The 18,775-nt window shown below is 40.5% G+C and overlaps 1 protein-coding gene across 1 annotated transcript in view; it reads left to right on the top strand.

The window, feature by feature from the left end:
* LOC123978176 (potassium channel subfamily K member 10-like) overlaps window positions 1-16,300 on the top strand; it is a 27,307-nt gene extending 11,007 nt beyond the window's left edge. The window contains exon 4 of the mRNA XM_046061335.1: window positions 13,309-16,300. Within this exon, the coding sequence (XP_045917291.1) occupies window positions 13,309-13,983 (675 nt within the window). The 3' untranslated portion in view covers window positions 13,984-16,300. The remainder of the gene's footprint in view (window positions 1-13,308) is intronic.
* Window positions 16,301-18,775: the final 2,475 nt, after the last annotated feature.

Below are 18,775 nucleotides of genomic sequence, written 5' to 3'. Positions count from 1 at the left end.
ATGCATTTCTTCTTCTTCGTTGCATGATTTAGAATAATAAGGTGAGAAATGGGTCTATTCTGAGTTCATCCTGCACTGCAGCAGCTAATAAAGTCCATTTAATCCCAAAAACGCTTTTCTTTTAGGCAGGCTGGAGCAGAAAACAACTCACCTTTCTCAAGTTGTACAGTAATGTCACATGTGTATGAAGGTGGATCAAACAAGCTAATCTTTAATGTCAAAGTAGAGAGGAGCCTAGTAGGCCTATTTATTTTCATTCATTACACAATATGAATAAGCTATGCAGACAGTTGTAAAGAAAGAATATCTTTTTCTTCGGTTCTCTACTTGTTATAGTTACACAGTATTAGGGGTGTGGGCTGTATTAAAAGTATCCACTGTTCCTCTGTATGTACACATAAACAACAAGGCAGGGAAATATAAAAGGAATTTATTTTATTGTTTGGGTACATAATTGTTCAGTGTACATGCTCACATCTGAAACAAACTTTACGTGCTTGATAACTCTCCCACCCCGCAGACGTCTACACGTCAATACCGATTTATATTCATAGCGGCAAGTGCTATGTAGCTCCACATAGGGGACACAGGAAGTGACATATAGCACCTTCATGCGGCGTCGGAACCGCGTAGGAAATTCACAGCTGCACCGGCAGAGCTCCAGAATATGCAACTCGGCCGGCTCACGCGCGGACGCGCTACAAGTGCGAGGGCCCGCCCAACGCTGCTTGCAGCTTTAATTGAGGTTATAACTGCTGCTTCTCTCTTCCCCACATTGTGTGAGCGAGCTGTGTGTTAGCCGAATGGCTATTTCATCATTTTATTTATTTCGTTCATTTGAACTAGGCTGGTTATTGCAGCGCTGCAACCCTCTAGTGGCTGATGTAAAAAACGCCGCTGTCTCAAACACGGAAGGCTACCTGGTTTGCTTTAATTGACAAAGTATAATGCACAAATTCACCTCTTGATAATTCTCTATCAATGTTCTATAAAGCCCCAGGGGACCACAACCAAATTCAAACCATGTAAAAACCACAGAAATAAGTTGTCAATATTCAATTGCCACTACTCCGGCTAGAGCTGTCCATTTTCACAGTCTGCTCATTTTTGAAATAAAGAAATCATGAGTAGGCTATACAAACAGACCTGCCATTTATATGTACAGTATATATAATTATAATTACTATCATTATATCTCTAAAGTGCTCATTCATACAGTAGCCTAACGTCCCTATCCATGAGTAAAATCTATATATTATATATTATCAGATTTGCGGGGAATATATTGTCAAGCTTATATATATATATATAAGCTTGACACACTATACAAATAAACACACTCTTGTTAAAATTCAACCAATTTAATAATAATCTGGATAAAGCCACCAAGTTCTTAAAAGAACTCCAGTACAGAGAGAGGAACAAAGAAATAAACACATTATATAAATGCAGCAGTTTGGCAGTTCTGGATGCAGATTGGGCCACAAGGTCCGGATTCTGCAGACAGAGAAACAAACATGAGCACATCGCTCTCAAACACTGCCAGGTTGTTCACCAGTCAAGACCTGTGAAACAACAGCACGGCTCTGTTGATAAATAAGTAAAAGTTACGTTGCGTTCTCTGGCGGACCCAGATCAGCTGTTAGCTGAAAACACACCACAGAGCTAACGTTAACGTTGCTATGTGGCTGTGTTTTGATATTTTAATGACTGGGTCCGTTTGTTTTTGAGAGGAGACTACCTCGGAGGTAATTCGGCTCCCGGTAGAACCCTGTCAAAGTACTGAAGTGGAGCGGACCTGGAACAACTCTCATCAGCTGACAGCAGCCTCTCAATCTCCGGTGCTGGCAGTAACTCAGGCTGCCGAATGAACGAAAGACTCTGAGGACCCATGTGAGTGGCCGACGACTAGTTCATTCCTGCTCTACAGTGGCTGAGCTGTCACGTGATAAATGAACGACTCAAACCTACAGACCCACAGTTGAGAGTCATGAACTAATCAATTCTGTTTCCTGTGCAGACGGAGCCCATGCAGCTGCCGTGTGACGAGTGAACTTAGGAGCCCAAGACTATTAACGTGAAATTTAACAAATTACTGCTTCAGACTCCTGCGATGGACTGGCGATGTGTCCAGGGTGTACCCCGCCTTTGACCCAATGTCAGCTGGGATTGGCTCCAGCCTCCGCGACCCTGTACACAGGATAAGTGGTTGACGACGGATGGATGGATGGATGGACTGCTTCAGACTACTCGTTCCTCCTGAGTCATATACAGGATTAGGTCAAATGAACCAAACGTTCTTTGAATGATGCAACACTAGGTCACTCTCTCAGACCTGACAACGCAAAGCACTAAGAGGTCAGACCGGAGCACCGACAACTGAAGGACCCCAAGGGGCTGAAAATTAACATATGCAGTCTATTTCAGCTGGACAGGTAATCTGGCTTTTTTTGTTTTGATGGTAATTTGTTACTTTCATGAAGTAATATGTATCGCTAGTCAACGCAGCTACCTACATAGCATACAGCTAACGGTAGCTACGACAGTGTACGCTGGTGATGGGAGCCAGAGAAGAGACGATCAATTATCAGTAGCTGCAGCTGAGTTGTAAAACAGCAGCGCTGTTGAGAATTGTCTTAGAGAAGTTAGCCAAAGCTAAAATTAGGTAAAACAATGTAGGTGTATACCGCACTGAAGAGCAATTTATATACATAGCGTTACCACTTGTCTAAACTGTGTATATGTTCACCTGGACCTTACCTGCACCTGTTTATTTATTCACGTTTGGTTTATTGTCATCTGGTCAACCTATGTTTACATCTATCTATACATTGTATCTAACCTGTGTGTGCGTTTAGTATTATCTTGTGTCTGCAAGCGTGGTTTGACTGTATGTTACTCTGTTATATATTTCAACAAGACATTTTACACATGTGGTGATGTAGCTTATTTGTGTGTTTTTGTAGTTGAGAAGTATGATGTTTATAGTATGAGAAGAACACATCAACATTAGTGGACATAAATAACACTGGTTAAAGGTATATAAGCTACTTATTAAATAGTTTCACATTGTATATAGCTAAAATTACATACAATAACATTTTATTGTAATTTGTGCTGCTATGCCAAGAATTATATTACCAGAAGAGAAAAATCGTGTTTGTTTTATTTCTACTCTGCACTCAGGCCAACTTCAGATTTGGAGTCTTCCAAAACTCTGCACTTCTCACCAGTAGACCAGCTGCTTGGACCATGCTGGCTGCCCTGGATTACAACCACCGTGTCCACAGATGAGCCAGGAGAAAAGCTTATGACACAGTATGTTGCATCGTCAGCATTCCAATGCATTTGACTCAATACATTTAGTGATGCGTCAAAAAATATTAACTGTTTGAGAAATACAGAGAGATGGTGCTGATTTATTTAGGGCCCGAGCATGAAACATTCGGGGACTTTGTTGGTACAGAAGGAATTATTATTAGGGCCTGAGCACGAAACGTGTGAGTTCCCTATTTTAACTGAAGGAATTATTCTCCAAAAACTCACCAAACTTTGCACGTAATTCAGGTGGGGCGAAAAATTGCGTATGTTATGGGTTTCGTGCATGAGCGTGGCAAAATGACTCACCTACGTGTACAAAATTTCTGTGGTGCATGTATCATGTACATGCATATATTCATATCACCATGTATGTAGCACCATGTACCGGCAACAGGAAGTAAGCTCTGTCTGACTGTCATTGTGGGATTTAAATAAATTTTCACAAAACATTTTCCACACTTGACGTGGTGAGACCTAACGTGTACATACCAGGTGCTCTGTAGCGGAACATAGGTGACAAAGCAAGTGACGCTTAGGTCCTCCGTATTCGAAGCCTGTGACAATTCAGAGCCGCATTGACAGAGCTGTGTAATATATAATACCGCATCACACCCTGATACGCTACACGTGTGATGGCCCGCCCAACTCTTCTTGCAGCTTTAATTAGCGCCGTGCGACGTCCCTATTGAAACTGAAGGGATTTTTATTTCTTTCTCTCTTTTTTTCCTTTTTCGTTATTTTATTCTTATTTATTATTTAATTTTTTTCTGCAATGTAACCTCAATTTTGGGGGCCTAAACATACTCAAATACTCAAACTCAAACACATAACTCATGTGGAGCAAAATGGCTCGCTAGTGCCCCCTACAGAGCAGCACCCGACTTGCTTGTACAAAACTTCTGTGGTACATGTATCATGTCCAGAGCCTGGACATGTTGTGAATACATGAGTCCTGCCCTTGCCAATATTCAGTTAAGTCGTAGCGGCACCTACTGGCAGCAGGAAGTACGCAATATAGTATACAACATATAGTTACCGGGTGTTGTCAAGGAACACCTAGGGAACACAGGAAGTATCGTTAAGGGACCGGTCCAAAACGCGTGATAATTCAGGGCGCGTCTCCAGATCCCCAGCTGCTACAGCACAAGGGCCAGACCAATGCTGCTTGCAGCTTTAATGTTTTGATTGAATTTAATGTGGAAATGCTAACTCCTGTTTAAGAGAACAATGTCAGGTATTGCAGAATTTTCACTAAGCTGATAATCCTTTCTTTATCAGGTATGGCAAGGTGTACAACAAAAAGTCCAGGAAGTGGAGCTTGTACTCAAAGGTGGTGAGTACAGTTACATTGCGAGGAGTGCAAACCTCCTCCTCCGATGGTTGTCTGCTACTGAGGAGATGCCTAGAAGCAGAACTAGGAGACCTGATGATCCTTAGGTGTCCCTGCTCCGACTGTATTGCTAGGTCTGGCAATCTGTACAACAGAAAGTAATGTTGTTAGTTTTTAAATGTGGTAATCATGTCAAAGAGGTTATTGTGATACTAAATCATTTCCACAGCAGCGATACGATGCTATGTGTAAAGTCTAAACTGTCTTCATAATCAGTCAAGATACCTCTAGACACACCTTGTCTTTCATCAGGGTACCCGCGGGGTCTTAAAAGTATTTAAAAAGTCTTTTATTTCATATTCCAAAAATAAGGCCTTACAAGTATTAAATTTCATTTACAAAGTATTAAATTTCATTTAACAAGGTCTTAAATTTTTTCTTGTCCTTTCGTAGGATTAAATTAATGCCGTAATGTCATAAATAACAAATTTTTGTGTGTGACTTTACAATTTACTCTGTTTGGTATGACTTGGATGTTATATGGTAGTACAGGTAACGTTACTGTTTACGTCAGTGTTCAGCTTTACGCTCTGGACTGGAGTGTTTGCGGTGCACGAGCTCTGGCATCCAGCTCTGACGCGAGTCAGTCAGTTGTTGGGAAAGAAAAGAAAACGTATCTGACGTGCTAGATTGTCGACTCAGAATGGGCAAGTGTGTGAAGTGCAGAAGGCCAGAGATACGGACAAGTTGGCGGACAAGGCTGACAACAGTGGCGCTGAGGTTAGCACAACAAGCAGATCGAAGTGCGAGTAAGTCACACTATGTGTGGTATTGTGCCGCTGTTGTAGGGTAACGTTATGTGAATGGAAACATCCAACTAACGCACATTAAATTTACATCACCCAGATGCGCCTATCACGGGAACGAGGAAAAAACAAACCGGAGCCCAACTCCTTGTCCCCGCTGCTTTCAAGCCAATACTATATATCTATGTTTCAAGCAGCCTTTAGATGCAAAAACAGAACAGGATAATCAATAATCACTGAAGCAATTGGCATATTACATTTCATTACCTTATCCAGCCAATGTGTAACTAATTGTAACAACTCATACTGCACAATTTATTTTTATTTTTGATTTCACCCCTTAAGAGTTCTTAGTGCACAAATAATGTATTAATTTCATAGGTGTCATTTACGCTGGGGATACTGGGGACAGGTCTCCATCACTTTTTTAAAGCATTTGTTAAATATGTTCTGAAAAATGGCTTGAAACAAGAAATGTATAAAAAAAAAAACAAATGAAAATACTTTGAGAAAGGTTTATTTGCACAAAAACATGCAATGCAAATATAGAAGAAACAAATGTACATTGTCCAAAAAAAGTTTCTTAAGCTAAAAAAACAAGCTGCTGAGTACTGCATTACATTCTGTTTGAATTGTCACCTGAATCACTTTACATAAATAAAGACAATTCTACCAAAAATTGGTGCAGAAAATGTCTCTAGAATGCAGGAGATTAAGTGTTTAGTGCTCAAAATTTTCGAGAGAAGGACCCCCAGACCCCCATTTGTATATTTCAGCATTGAATATTTCATCAAAAAAGCGTTAGAATATCTTCTTGTCTTGTTCTCATGAACCCAATATTGTAAATCGTGCATGTGAGCTAAGTGTATCGTCACACCCCTAATCTGAACCCCTATACAGTGGGGGAAAAAAGTATTTGACCCCTTGCTGATTTTGCAGGTTTGCCCACTTACAAAGAATGCAACAATCTACAATTTTAATCATATGTACATTCTAACAGTGAAAGACAGAATCCCAAAGAAAATTCCAGAAAATCACATCATATGAATTTATAAAAATTGATAACCATCTGATGAGGAAAAACAAGTATAGCCTCACGACAAGAGCAATAGTAAATTAGTAAAACTAAAAACTACAAGGAAGCATGATGAACAAACAAATCACAAAAGTAAAACACACTACAGAGAACAGCAAACACAAGGGCAGGGAATGAACACAGAAATCAAGACCAAAACACACCCAACCAGCCCAAATCCATCACACATTCATCAACATGATTACATATTTTTATTGAATAGGGCTTTGTTGTTCTCTAACACAACTTTTGAGTACAATGGCAATACAATAGCAGAACTGTAGTTAGTGGTGGTGTATCAGTAAACAATAAGTAAAAACTAATAACAATATTGAGTGATTACATTTATATAGGATTTTTTTTGACACCCAAAGGGCTTAGGGGGAAACTTGACTCAACCATCAGAGAAACTTTGAGACAGTTGCACTGGGAGATAATATACTAATATATAATGTTTCTTGTTGCCCAGGTGTTGCCTTTTAGGTTGATTGTCCAAATTGTCCAAACATTAAATAGCTCTGCATGACTAGTCGAAGTTGTCATCCTTGGTTCAATCCAATAAAGACTGCATTTCCTGTTAAAGAGGATAAATCAACATTAAGACCAGAGAGCTGTCTATGGGAGAAAAGCAAGCCATTGTCAAGCTGAGAAAAAAAGGACAATTGACCAGAGCCATTGGACAAACATTGGGCATAGCAAGCACAACAATTTAGAATGTCCTGAAAAAGAAAGAAACTACTGGTGTACTGAGCAACAGACGTCCAATAGGTCGGCCAAGGAAAACAACAGTAGTTGATGACAGAAATATCATGAGAGCTGTGAAGAAAACCCCCAAAACATCAGTATGTGACACCACCAACGACCTCCACAGTACAGGGTGAAGGTATCACAATCCACTGTTGGAAGAAGACTCAGAGAGCAGAAATATAGAGGCATACCACAAGATGCAAACCACTCATTAACAGGAAGAATCAGAAGGCCAGATTGAAATTTGCAAAGTACAGAGATGAGCCGCAAAAGTTCTGGAACACAATCCTATGGACTGATGAGACCAAGATTAATCTCTAGCAAAGTGATGGAAAGGCCAAAGTGTGGAGAAAGAAAGGAACTGCTTATGATCCGAAGCATCCAAGCTCATCTGTGAAGCATGGTGGAGGTAATGTCATGGCTTGGGAGTACATGGCTGCTTCTGGAATGGGGTCATTAATATTTATTGATGATGTAACTGATGATGGTAGCAGCAGAATGAATTCAGAAGTGGACAGAAACATTTTGTCTGCCAATTTATGGAGAAATGCATTGAAACTAATCGGTAGGAAGTTTATCATGTAGCAGGACAATGAGCCAAAGCACACTGCCAACAAAAGAAAGGACTTCATCAGGGGAAAAAGTGGAAGGTTTTAGACTGGCCATGTCAATCACCTGACCTTAACCCAATAGAGCATGCATTTCACCTCCTTAAGAGGAAACTGAGGGGAGAAACACCCGAAACAAAGAAGAACTGAAAGAAGCTGCGGTAAAAGCCTGGAATAGCATCACAAATGAAGAATGCAACAGTTTGGTGATGTCGATGGGTCACAGGCTTGAGGCACTTATTGCAAGCAAGGGTTATGCCACCAAATATTAAATGTTATTTACTTTAAGATTATTTGTTCCTTTACTCTTGCTCACCTAAGAATGCTGTGGTCTTGTACAAATGGTGATATGATGTTGTTTAACACATCTAGATGTGAATACCAGGAAATAAAAGCTGAAATTCTGAACTCTTGTCTCATACTCATCTTTTGATCTTAAACCCAAATGTCTTCAGTGAACAACAAAAATAAAGGAATTTGCCTTACCGTTCCAATACTTTTGAAGGGGACTGTAGATATTATCTAGCACTAAATACAACATAAATACACTACTATACATATCTATACCATTTTTCATTTAGTCTATACCAACATCACCTTTACTGTCTGTACCTCTGTGTGTATATTGTGTAGGCTGCCTCCCTCCCCTCTCTCTCTTTCCATCCCTCTCTTTTTCTCTCTTTTCCTCTCTTGCCCTCTCTCTCTCTTGCCCCCCCCTCCGGTCGAGGCAGATGGCCGCCCACCCTGAGCCATGGTTCTGCTCGAGGTTTCTGCCTCTTAAAAGGAAGTTTTTCCTTGCCTCTGTCGCCTAGTGCTTGCTCTTGGTGGGAATTGTTGGGCTTCTGTAAATATCATCATAGAGTACGGTCTAGACCTGCTCTTTTATGAAAAGCGCTGTGAGATAACTGTTGTTGTGATTTGGCGCTATATAAATAAAATTGAATTGAATTGAACTAAATTCACGTTTGTGTAGTATAACTGATGGTAACGTGAAAATATGTATCAACCTGTTTTCATATTTGCTTAATACAGGTGTTACCACAGCTTACAGTTAGCAAGCCAGCTCGTTACTGAATCACAGTCAGTCTTTTAAAATCTACCCAATATTAACATGCTAGCTTGATAGTGAGCACTAACAGCCAAGTTAGTTGTTTATTGTCATAATGATAAAGTTAGGCAAGGCAAGGTTTATTTTAAGCCTTTTAAGTTTATTTGTATAGCACATTTTAACAACAAGGTAATTCAAAGTGCTTTACATAAAACATAAAAGCAACAGGGATATATAAAAAAGTTACAGTAAATATTTAATTAAAAGCAATGATTAAAAGCTAAAAACAAAGAAAAAGAAAACAGGACAGTAAAAGTTACAGTGCAGTGTAAGTTATCAATAAAAAGAAAAATCTTAAATATTTAATTAAAAGCAATGGTCTTAATTTAAAAGAACTGACTGTTTCAGCAGACCTGCAGTAATCTGGGAGTTTGTTCCAAATATACGGAGCATAATAACTGAACGCTGCTTCTCCTTGTTTAGTTTTGACTCTGGGGACAGAAAGCAGACCTGTCCCAGACGACCTGAGAGTTCTGGATGGTTCATAATGAAGCAGAAGATCGGAAATGTATTTTTGCCCTAAACCATTTAGTGCTTTATAAACTAACAGCAGGATTTTGAAATCAATTCTTTCACATACAGGAAGCCAATGTAAAGACCTCAGAACTGGAGTGATGTGATCCACCTTTTTGGTCTTAGCGAGGACTTAGCGAGCAGCAGCGTTCTGAATCAGCTGCAGCTGTCTGATGGATTTCTTAGGGAGCCCTGTAAGGACACCGTTAAAGTAGTCGAGTCGACTGAAGATGAATGCATGGATAAGTTTTTCCAGGTCCTGCTGAGACATAAGTCCTTTAATCCTTGATATATTCTTCAGGTGATAGTAGGCTGACTTTGTAATTGTCTTAATATGGCTCCTCAAATTCAGGTCTGAGTCCATGACCACACCAAGATTTCTGGCTTGATTTATGGTTCTTAACAGAGACAGATTGAAGTCGAGCACTGACTTTCAATCGTTCCTCCCTGGCTCCAAAAACAATAACTTCAGTTTCATCCTTGTTTAATTGAAGAAAATTCTGGCACATCCAATCGTTGACCTGCTCAATACAGTTACTCAGCACCTGTTGTTTTTCATAATCTGAGCCCGTGGAAGCATGTAAATGTTAAACAAAAGATGTCCCAGAATGGAGCCTTGGGGAACTCCACATGTCATTTTTGTCAGCTCAGATGTGTAATTACCTATAGACACAAAGCAGTCCCTGTCCTTTAAGTAGGATTCAAACCAGTTTAGTACTGTGCCAGAACGTCCAACCCAGTTTTCAAGTCTGTCTAGTAATACGTTGTGGTCGACCGTGTCGAGATCCATAATCCTAGGACTGAAATTCCGCAACTGTCAGTGTTTAAATGGATGTCATTGAAGACCATAACAAGAGCCGTCTCAGTGCTGTGGTGTGGTCGAAAACCTGAGTGGAAGACATCAAAACAGTTATTTAGTGCCAAGAAAGCACTAAGCTGTTGAAAAACAGCTTTTTTTCAATGATTTTACTAAAAAATGGGAGATTTGATATGGGCTTATAATTGCTCATTAGTGAACTGTCTAGATTGCTCTTTTTTAAGAGTGGCTTAATGACTGCAGTTTTCAGGGCCTGTTGGAAAAAACCTGAGAGGAGAGACATGTTAACAATTTGTAGTAAATCTGAGGCCATGCATTTAGACACATTTTTGAAAAAACCTGTTGGCAGAATATCAAGGCAACATGAAGAGGATTTCAGATGTTGTATTATGTCCTCCAGGTTTTTATGGTTAATAGAATCAAATTGTCTCATGCTATATGAATTGTTTTTAAGTGGACACAGGGACAAGACATATCCTGTTACTGACATGGAGGCACTGATTGGTTGTCTAATTGTTTGAATTTTGTCAGTGAAGAAGCAGGCAAATTCCTGGTGGATAGAAGTTCAGAGGCTACAGACACAGGAGGGTTGGTTAGCCTGTCGACAGTAGCAAACAGGGCACGTGCATTATTAGTGTTTTTGGTGATGATGTCAGAGAAGAAGGACCGCCTTGCATTTCTCAGCTCTAAATTATAAATGCGAAGTCTCTCTTTATAGAGTTAGGCATTTTCTTTCCTGTGATTCTGTCATGATGTTAGCCGATGCACTGCGCTCCTCCCCGCTCATTACACTCGGTCGACTCGCTCCAGCTGAGTCAGAAATGCACGTTCACATGTTTTGGTGGCGTGGTTTTAGAAGGAGCCCTGAAGGGAGGGCATGGGAGTTTCTCTGTTGGATACTTTCAAAATTCAGCAGTTTCTTGCTAGTTTCTCAAACTTACCTACCCTGCCTTTAATGATAAGAAGCAGAGAAGAAAGCAGCTTGGTAAAGTATTATAATAACTAATTATTACAACATTTTATTTTTTTTTTCAAACTAACATGTAATTAATTCAAACTAATACAAAAACTACCCACATAGCACTAAACGGCCCTCACACCTTCACGAACATTGGCATGCTGTGGCAGCACTACTGTTTCCCGAGGTCGGTCAATGTGGCGCTGAATATTCACACATTTTGGATGCTGAATGAGGCTTACTTTCTGTTGCCTGTACGTGGCACAAGGAGTATGAATTTTTAAACATGTGAAGTTTGGTACAGATTTGACCATGTACAGTTAAAGTACAACAACTTCCTGTTTCATGGCATAACATCAATTTTCAATGCCCTTAAATGAAGTCAGAGTTAGCATAACTATTAATAGCCAAGGAATTTAGCTTGCACGGCAAAAATTTAAAGTCAATCGGATTAACTCTGTAGGAGTTTGTTAAAGCATGGATCCCGTAAAAAGCGGAAAGTGCCCCAAAATTGCACTTTCAATTCAAAATAGCCTCTTGGGTTTAGGGTATGGCTCCAAGAGGCTTTTTGTGTGTTGTGGGGTTCTATGGAGGAGCCATTTTGCCATACCCATGCGTGAAACCCATAGGAGACATAAATGTTCACAACTTCTGACAGGGCAAAGTTTCATGAGATTTCCAGCAACTTTAGGCCGTCAATAATGCTATTCATTTTGGAGAAGAAGAAAAAAGAATAATTAGGGCCAGAGCACAAAACTTGCGTCTTCAGTGAGAAGGTACAATTATCGTGTAATTCACAAAGAAAGAAAGTAGATTAAAGCTGCAGGCAGTGTTGGGCGGGCCATGGCACGTGAAACGCATAGGGGAGATCCACGACCACACTGCAGATGCCGCAGCACTGCCGATGCAGCTCTGAATTTGCCACACGCTTTGGACGCTGCACAAAGGACTTAAACGTCTCTTCCTGTGTCCCCTAGGCGGCACTAGAGAACACCCAGTACTTTTACATTATGTCTTTATAACTATGACTGAATATTGGTATGTAGATGTGTTTGTGGCGAGACTGTTATCAACCATGTAAAGTCTGGTACAGATTTGAGCATGTACAGTAAAGTTACGACGACTTCCTGTTAGATGACATAGCATGGAATTTCGCTGCAATGTCACGGATACACCATTCGAGGAAAACTCACAAGCTTTACAATATGACATCACCAATGTGTTAAGGGTTTTCTGAGATAGTTTTGAAGTAGATATAACCAACTTGCAAGAAGTATTTCATCACAGCTGTTGCCAGCATGTGGAGCTATGACTACGACTAAATATTGGCTTGTAGATGAACACATCAAGGCAGGACTCTTATCAAACATGTAAGGTTTGGTGCAGATGTGAGCATGCACACTGAAGTTAGAACAACTTCCTGTTTCATGGTGAATGATCGATTTTGGATGCCACGCCATGGACACCGTTCCACAAAAACTCAACGTTTGTACAGGTTTCAATCTTCAGTGACTGAACAGTGAAAATGAATGAACAGTGATCTGAAGTTGGTTGTTCTAATTCTCTAGGAATTTATTAAAGTACACACCTTGTAAATGGTGAAAAATGGGATAGAATTGCAATAAAATTTTGGGCAAAGTTTGGTGAGTTTTTGAGCATGTTAAGACTGCCAAAAATGTGATTACTTTGCTCATTTGTCTCATTCTTCGGGCCTGAAAAATAAGTCCTTCATTTCCAATAGGGGCCCAAAAAATACAGGATTTGTGTTGCAGAAATATAATGTTATTCCTTTCTTGTATCATCTCATGATCCCTTCAAAATGGCAATAACATGAATAAACATGATATAATGTGTGACAGACCCAATTGGGGTTTTGTCACTGGTGATGCAATTTATATTGATTGTCAAGGAAGAAAAAATTTCATGGATTACTTAGACCTCTTTATCTTAACAAGGATTAGTTAATTATGCTACAGCATTACTCGCAACTGATGTACTGATTTGTAATAACTGTCTTTGACCAAGGTTGGAGAGATCAAGGCTCATGCAGCAGAGTGGAAAGCAAATGTGCGAGCAGAGTTCCGGGAAACTCGTCGGCGTATGAGCGTTGAGGTCCATGACAAGTTGCAGAGAGCCGCCACTATCCGGAGCATGGAGAGACGGCAACTGGGCCTAGACCAGAGGGCCGTGTCCCTGGACATGCTTTCCCCAGAGCGACGTGCGATGTTCAACAGCCTGGACACCAACAGCTATAATACCTCCTCCCAGGAGAGCATTGATACAAAGCTGAACAACCTTCGGCTGCGGGGAGCCGAGCAGTGCGACCGGCGCGCCAACCACCAGACCACGTCTGAGGACAACATTTTCAACCGCTTGGGCTCTGTCACCAAGCTGGCCAAACGCAACAGGAATCGGGAACTGAAGAAAAACATACCAGGTGAGGCTCGGCGTCCGCACAGCGAGGCCTACGGCTGCAGTATGCCCACTTTTGACTGTACCACACCCACTGCAGATGAAGGGAAAAAGAAGGATGAAGGAGAGGATGACAATGAAGAGAAGGAGTGCAACACTAGCTTGTCTGATTTTCCACTGTTTGTGGAAGCTTGCAAGCCTCAAAATGGGTTTATTCCGGAGCAGACCAAAGAGAATGAGAGTGAGAAAACACTTAAAGCAAAGGATCTGCATATTCAGATGACATAGACAATGTGTTCTTCTACAAAGGGAGGTTTTTAATGCCACCATTAGTGCCTTAGGGCTCCCTTATTCCTGTGTGTGCTTAAGCAGGGACACTTTTTAATAATTTTAACATATTCACTGTGCCCTATGGATGTGATTGACACATATTGTGTTGTATGAATGCAAACCCTGGTATGGTTTCTTCAGTTGTTCTATGCCTCATGATGGTCATGTACATCATAAGAGAAGTTATCAGCTCATAGGATAACTTGAGTCTTATTTTTGCTGCCTTGGCCATTATTTCTCTGAGCGAAGATAACATTGTACTTATTGAACTAAAATAATAACTGAGATCCAGATGCTTAATATCAATGAGGTACAGGGGGAAAGCAATTTGTTCCCTGACTACTTGTTCCACTGAATTGTTGAAGGATACATCCTGCTTCTCCTCCTCTGCACATCTAGCAGATCTCCACAATACATGAGTGTCTGTTTGAATCACTGATTCACATGTATTTAAAAGAATAAACCTACCAGTGTGAAGCTGTTGTTAATTGAACATACATGTGTGAACACTTCCAACTCTGCACACACTGCAGATAACTACCATCTTGTCCATTGTCCGTGTTCACATTCATTTTGGGTCTGGCCCAACAGAAATTTGAGAAATGCAGCCATTCTAAATATTTTTCAAAAGTGTTAGCATATTGAATTGGAATGAGATATAGAGATAGCAATGCTTGATCTTTCCCCCTAATAGTCCTTAAGTGTCAGTTTTATTGGAAATAAGATAATTGAAGATGTTTTACATTATGTCTGACATGTGCACATGGACTTGATACTGTAACTCCATGTGTGGCTGAAGTCAGAATATAAGTATTACTCAAAAATAAGCAAAGAAATCACTGAAAGAATTCTGCTGTAAAATAATATAATAGTAACATGTGAGAGATGTTTGATTTAAATGTAACACTATGTGTTTGTTATGGTGTTTTTCATGTTGCTTATCGAAACAAAATGTGCATTTAAATGTGAATGAAAATGATTCAGACCATGCCCCATGGTGTCTTTGCATGCTCCCCAAGGTTGTGTCAGTACAGTGTCCAAAAATGCTACGTAGACCATGACCTCTTTGAACACTATCTCAGGGCTTGTTAACCTAATGTTTGTTGTTGACATTGTCTAAAAAGTGCTGCATTCATACTTTGAAAGAATGAGGGGACAATGATTGCACCTGTGCTCTATTAAAATTAGAAGATAAGCGATAATGCAAGAGAAGGGACTGTTCCATACTAGACATGGACCCACCAATTATGTGATGGATGGGTTTGACATTATTTAGCGCACTGCTGTTACCGTGACTGTATTGTGTCTTGTACTTGATTTAAGCATATCAAAAAACTGCTGAAAAACATTGAAGTATGAATCACCTGTAAGTTCCTGAATAGACATTTTTGAGCTTGGTTTTGGGTTTACCCCTCATCCACAACCTGGAAAATCCAAGTTTTTATAAAACATAAGGAGCCTGGACGGACCTTAGTTGAGACAAGCTGACATGCTTGACAGGCTGAGACAACTGTCGGATCAAGCAAACATGTTCCAAAACACCTTATTACCTCTTTAGTGGATTCTAAAACTCACACTGATGACGCACATAAGAAGAAAAATTTGCTCTTCATATCAAACTTGTGAATGTGAAAAAATGTATCCTTGCAGAAATGTTGGGACTTTTTGAATGGAGTGTAGTGTTATTGCATCATAAGGCACTTCTGCATCAGTTGCAGCTTTCAGCCATGGTGTTTGCTGCCTGAGCGTACAATACGATTCCCACAAAGTACATTTTCATGTTCGCCATTCACCATTGCTGGAAATGATACCACATGCATAAAAAATGGAACCTGTGCCACTGATTGTATTACAGTGATATGATGCTCACATTGTCATTTTCACATATATTTCCAAGCCTAATGAGTACTTTAGTACTCACTATATGTGTATGCACTGTCTGTCTGATCCTAGTGTTCACATTACTAGGTAAAGCTCTAGGTTAGTGTGAATGCAGCTGAAGCAAGGACTACATGTGCTTAAAAAATGCTTCTAAGAACTACAAAAATGTCAAAGCATAAAAAGAAAACCAAGACATAGATCAAAAAAGGCATGTAAAACTATATTGCAATGTATATGGTGTTGATTGTATGCCGCTTACCATGTTTTTTTTTAACTGCCTGTGTTAAGACTCACAAGCAGCACATGCTCTGTACTTGGACTTTGCTCCCAATGTGTCTTGTGCAAACATTACATTAAATATATTGATTGCCTTTTGGAAATAGAAATCACAGAATTAAGTGCTTTTTCTGAGGATGTGGCAGTACATTTCAAGGTCCTTGAGGTCTGCATTAGTCTCATGTATCTCTAACTGGTATCTACTAAAGGTGGCTTTTGAAGGATGCATCAGTTTTAGGTCACTGCTTGTGACTTCTGTTACACTGAAATTATCCCCTGGTTTTAGCTGTTCACCCAGGTCAAAAAGAAGTGCTCTTAAAGGCACTGAAAATATAATTGAAATTCACATAGTATGCTTATAGTTCATTCATACTTCGAACATGCTTACTACAAGTATATTAAAGATATATTCTCCTGAGCTTTAACATACTTCTCAAAAGTACACTTTGAATAAATTGGTAATAAATATATACTTATTTAAACTTTTAATAAATATGCTTATGTTTGCATGTTCTTCCCGTGTCTGCGTGGGTTCTCTCCGGGTGCTCCGGCTTCGTCCCACCATCCAAAGACATGCGGACTAGGTTGATTGGTGACCCTAAATTGTCCTTAGGTGAGAGCGTGAGTGGTTGTTTGTCTATGTGTGGCCCTGCGATGGACTGGCGACCTGTCCAGGGTGTACCCCGCGCCCGATGTCAGCTGGGATTGGCTCCAGCCCCCCGCGACCCTGTACACAGGATAAGCGGTTGACGATGGATGGATATTTATTTAACTCTTAGTAAATACTATTTAGGTGTACTTTGTGGAAGTACATTGTTAAACAATTACACTTTTAGTGGGTTAAAAATATATTTATGCCAAACATGCTTCATTGTGTACCGCGTAGCGGTAGAACCCTTCTATGTTTATGTGTTTTAGTTATTCTTATTATTATTACTATTGTTTTTGTGTGTTTTAGTTATTATTAGGGTTCTTTTTGGCCACATGGTGGCGCTATAATTAAGGCTTTGAAATGCAAACTTTGAAAGGCCACGCCCCTTACACCGTAAGTCCAATTGACTTGAAATTTCTCACACAGGTGCAGCTCAATGTACTCTACAAAAAAGCCTCTAGGATCATTCAGGTCCGCCTGTAAAATTTTTCCGCCATTTTGAATTTTTTGAAAATCACATTTTTGACATCTCCTCCTAGACCATAGCTCCGATTGCCACCAAATTTTCAGTGAATCATCATTGGATCAAGCCTATTAAAAGTTGTATAAGGCATGTCGATATCTCAATTACTTTTCAAGATATGGACCCATGAACTTTGGAAGGGCCGTGGCTCTGGACATAAATGACCACAAATCAGCAACCATAGGGCTGATTATCACAAAACTTACAGGATATGTTCAGATAGGTGCCCCGGATATACCTGGACAGTTTGATGTACATACGTCCCTAGGGGGCGCTACAAGCACAAGAAAGGTGCTTAGCATTACACAAATTACACTATAAATCCCATATTCATTCTCCAATTATCACAAATCTCTCAGGATGTCTCCTCATAAGTAACTGAAACATGCCCTGAAAGTTTCATTCAAATCAAACACCCGGGGGCGCTATAAATGCAAACAAACTGCAGGGGATAAAACGCAAATCAGGCTACAAAATACAAATTGTTTGTCCAATCAACACAAAACTTGCAGGATATGTCTAGATAAGGACATCACACATACACTGCAATTCTCATTCAAATTGACCACTAGGAGGCGCTATAAATGCACAAAAGGAAGCTATTGATCATAAAATGGTGGGTGGTGATGGCGCATAGATAAGATGCTTGCCTTTGATGTGGGAGACCTGGGTTCAATTCCCACTGTGAGACATCCACCATTGTGTCCCTGAGACACTTAACCCCTAGTTGCCCCTAGTTGCTCCAGAGGCATGTATAGCAATTGTAAGTCGCTAAATGAATTAATTTAAATTAATGTAAAATGTTTGTCCCATCCAGTGGTGCTGAAGGACATTACAGGCCCCTTGCTGGACTCCTTGCAGTTTGCCTACAGGGCTAACAGGTCAGTGGATGATGCTGTCAACTTGAGACTGCATTACATCCTGCAACACCTCGACTCTCAAGGGACACATGCAGGGATTCTGTTCGTGGACTTGAGCTTGGCGTTCAACACCATCATCTCAGAAATACTCAGCACCAAACTCACCCAGCTCACTGTGCCAGCCTCCACCTGTCAGTGGATCACAAACTTCCTGATGGCTGGAGACTATTAGCACTGGTGCTCCCCAGGGGTGTGCGCTCTCCCACTGCTCTTCTCCCTCTACACCAACAGCTGGACCCATCTGTCAAACTCCTGAAGTTCGCTGACGACACAATGGTCATCGGGCTCATCCGGGACGGTGATGAGTCGGCCTACAGACGGGAGGTTGATCAGCTGGCTCTCTGGTGCGGTCAGAACAACCTTAACGCGCTCAAAACTGTGGAGATGATCGAGGCCTTCAGGAGGAACCCCCCCACTCTGCCCCCTCTGTCTCTAATCAGCCACCTGTTTACTGGTTAGGGCCCGAGCACGACCGTGCGAGGTCCCTATTGAATTTGC

Source organism: Micropterus dolomieu, linkage group LG10 (genome assembly GCF_021292245.1).
Source record: "Micropterus dolomieu isolate WLL.071019.BEF.003 ecotype Adirondacks linkage group LG10, ASM2129224v1, whole genome shotgun sequence".
Lineage (NCBI taxonomy): Eukaryota > Metazoa > Chordata > Actinopteri > Centrarchiformes > Centrarchidae > Micropterus > Micropterus dolomieu.
Note: the sequence above shows the minus strand (reverse complement) of the source record. Positions and strands in the feature narration are given on the sequence as shown.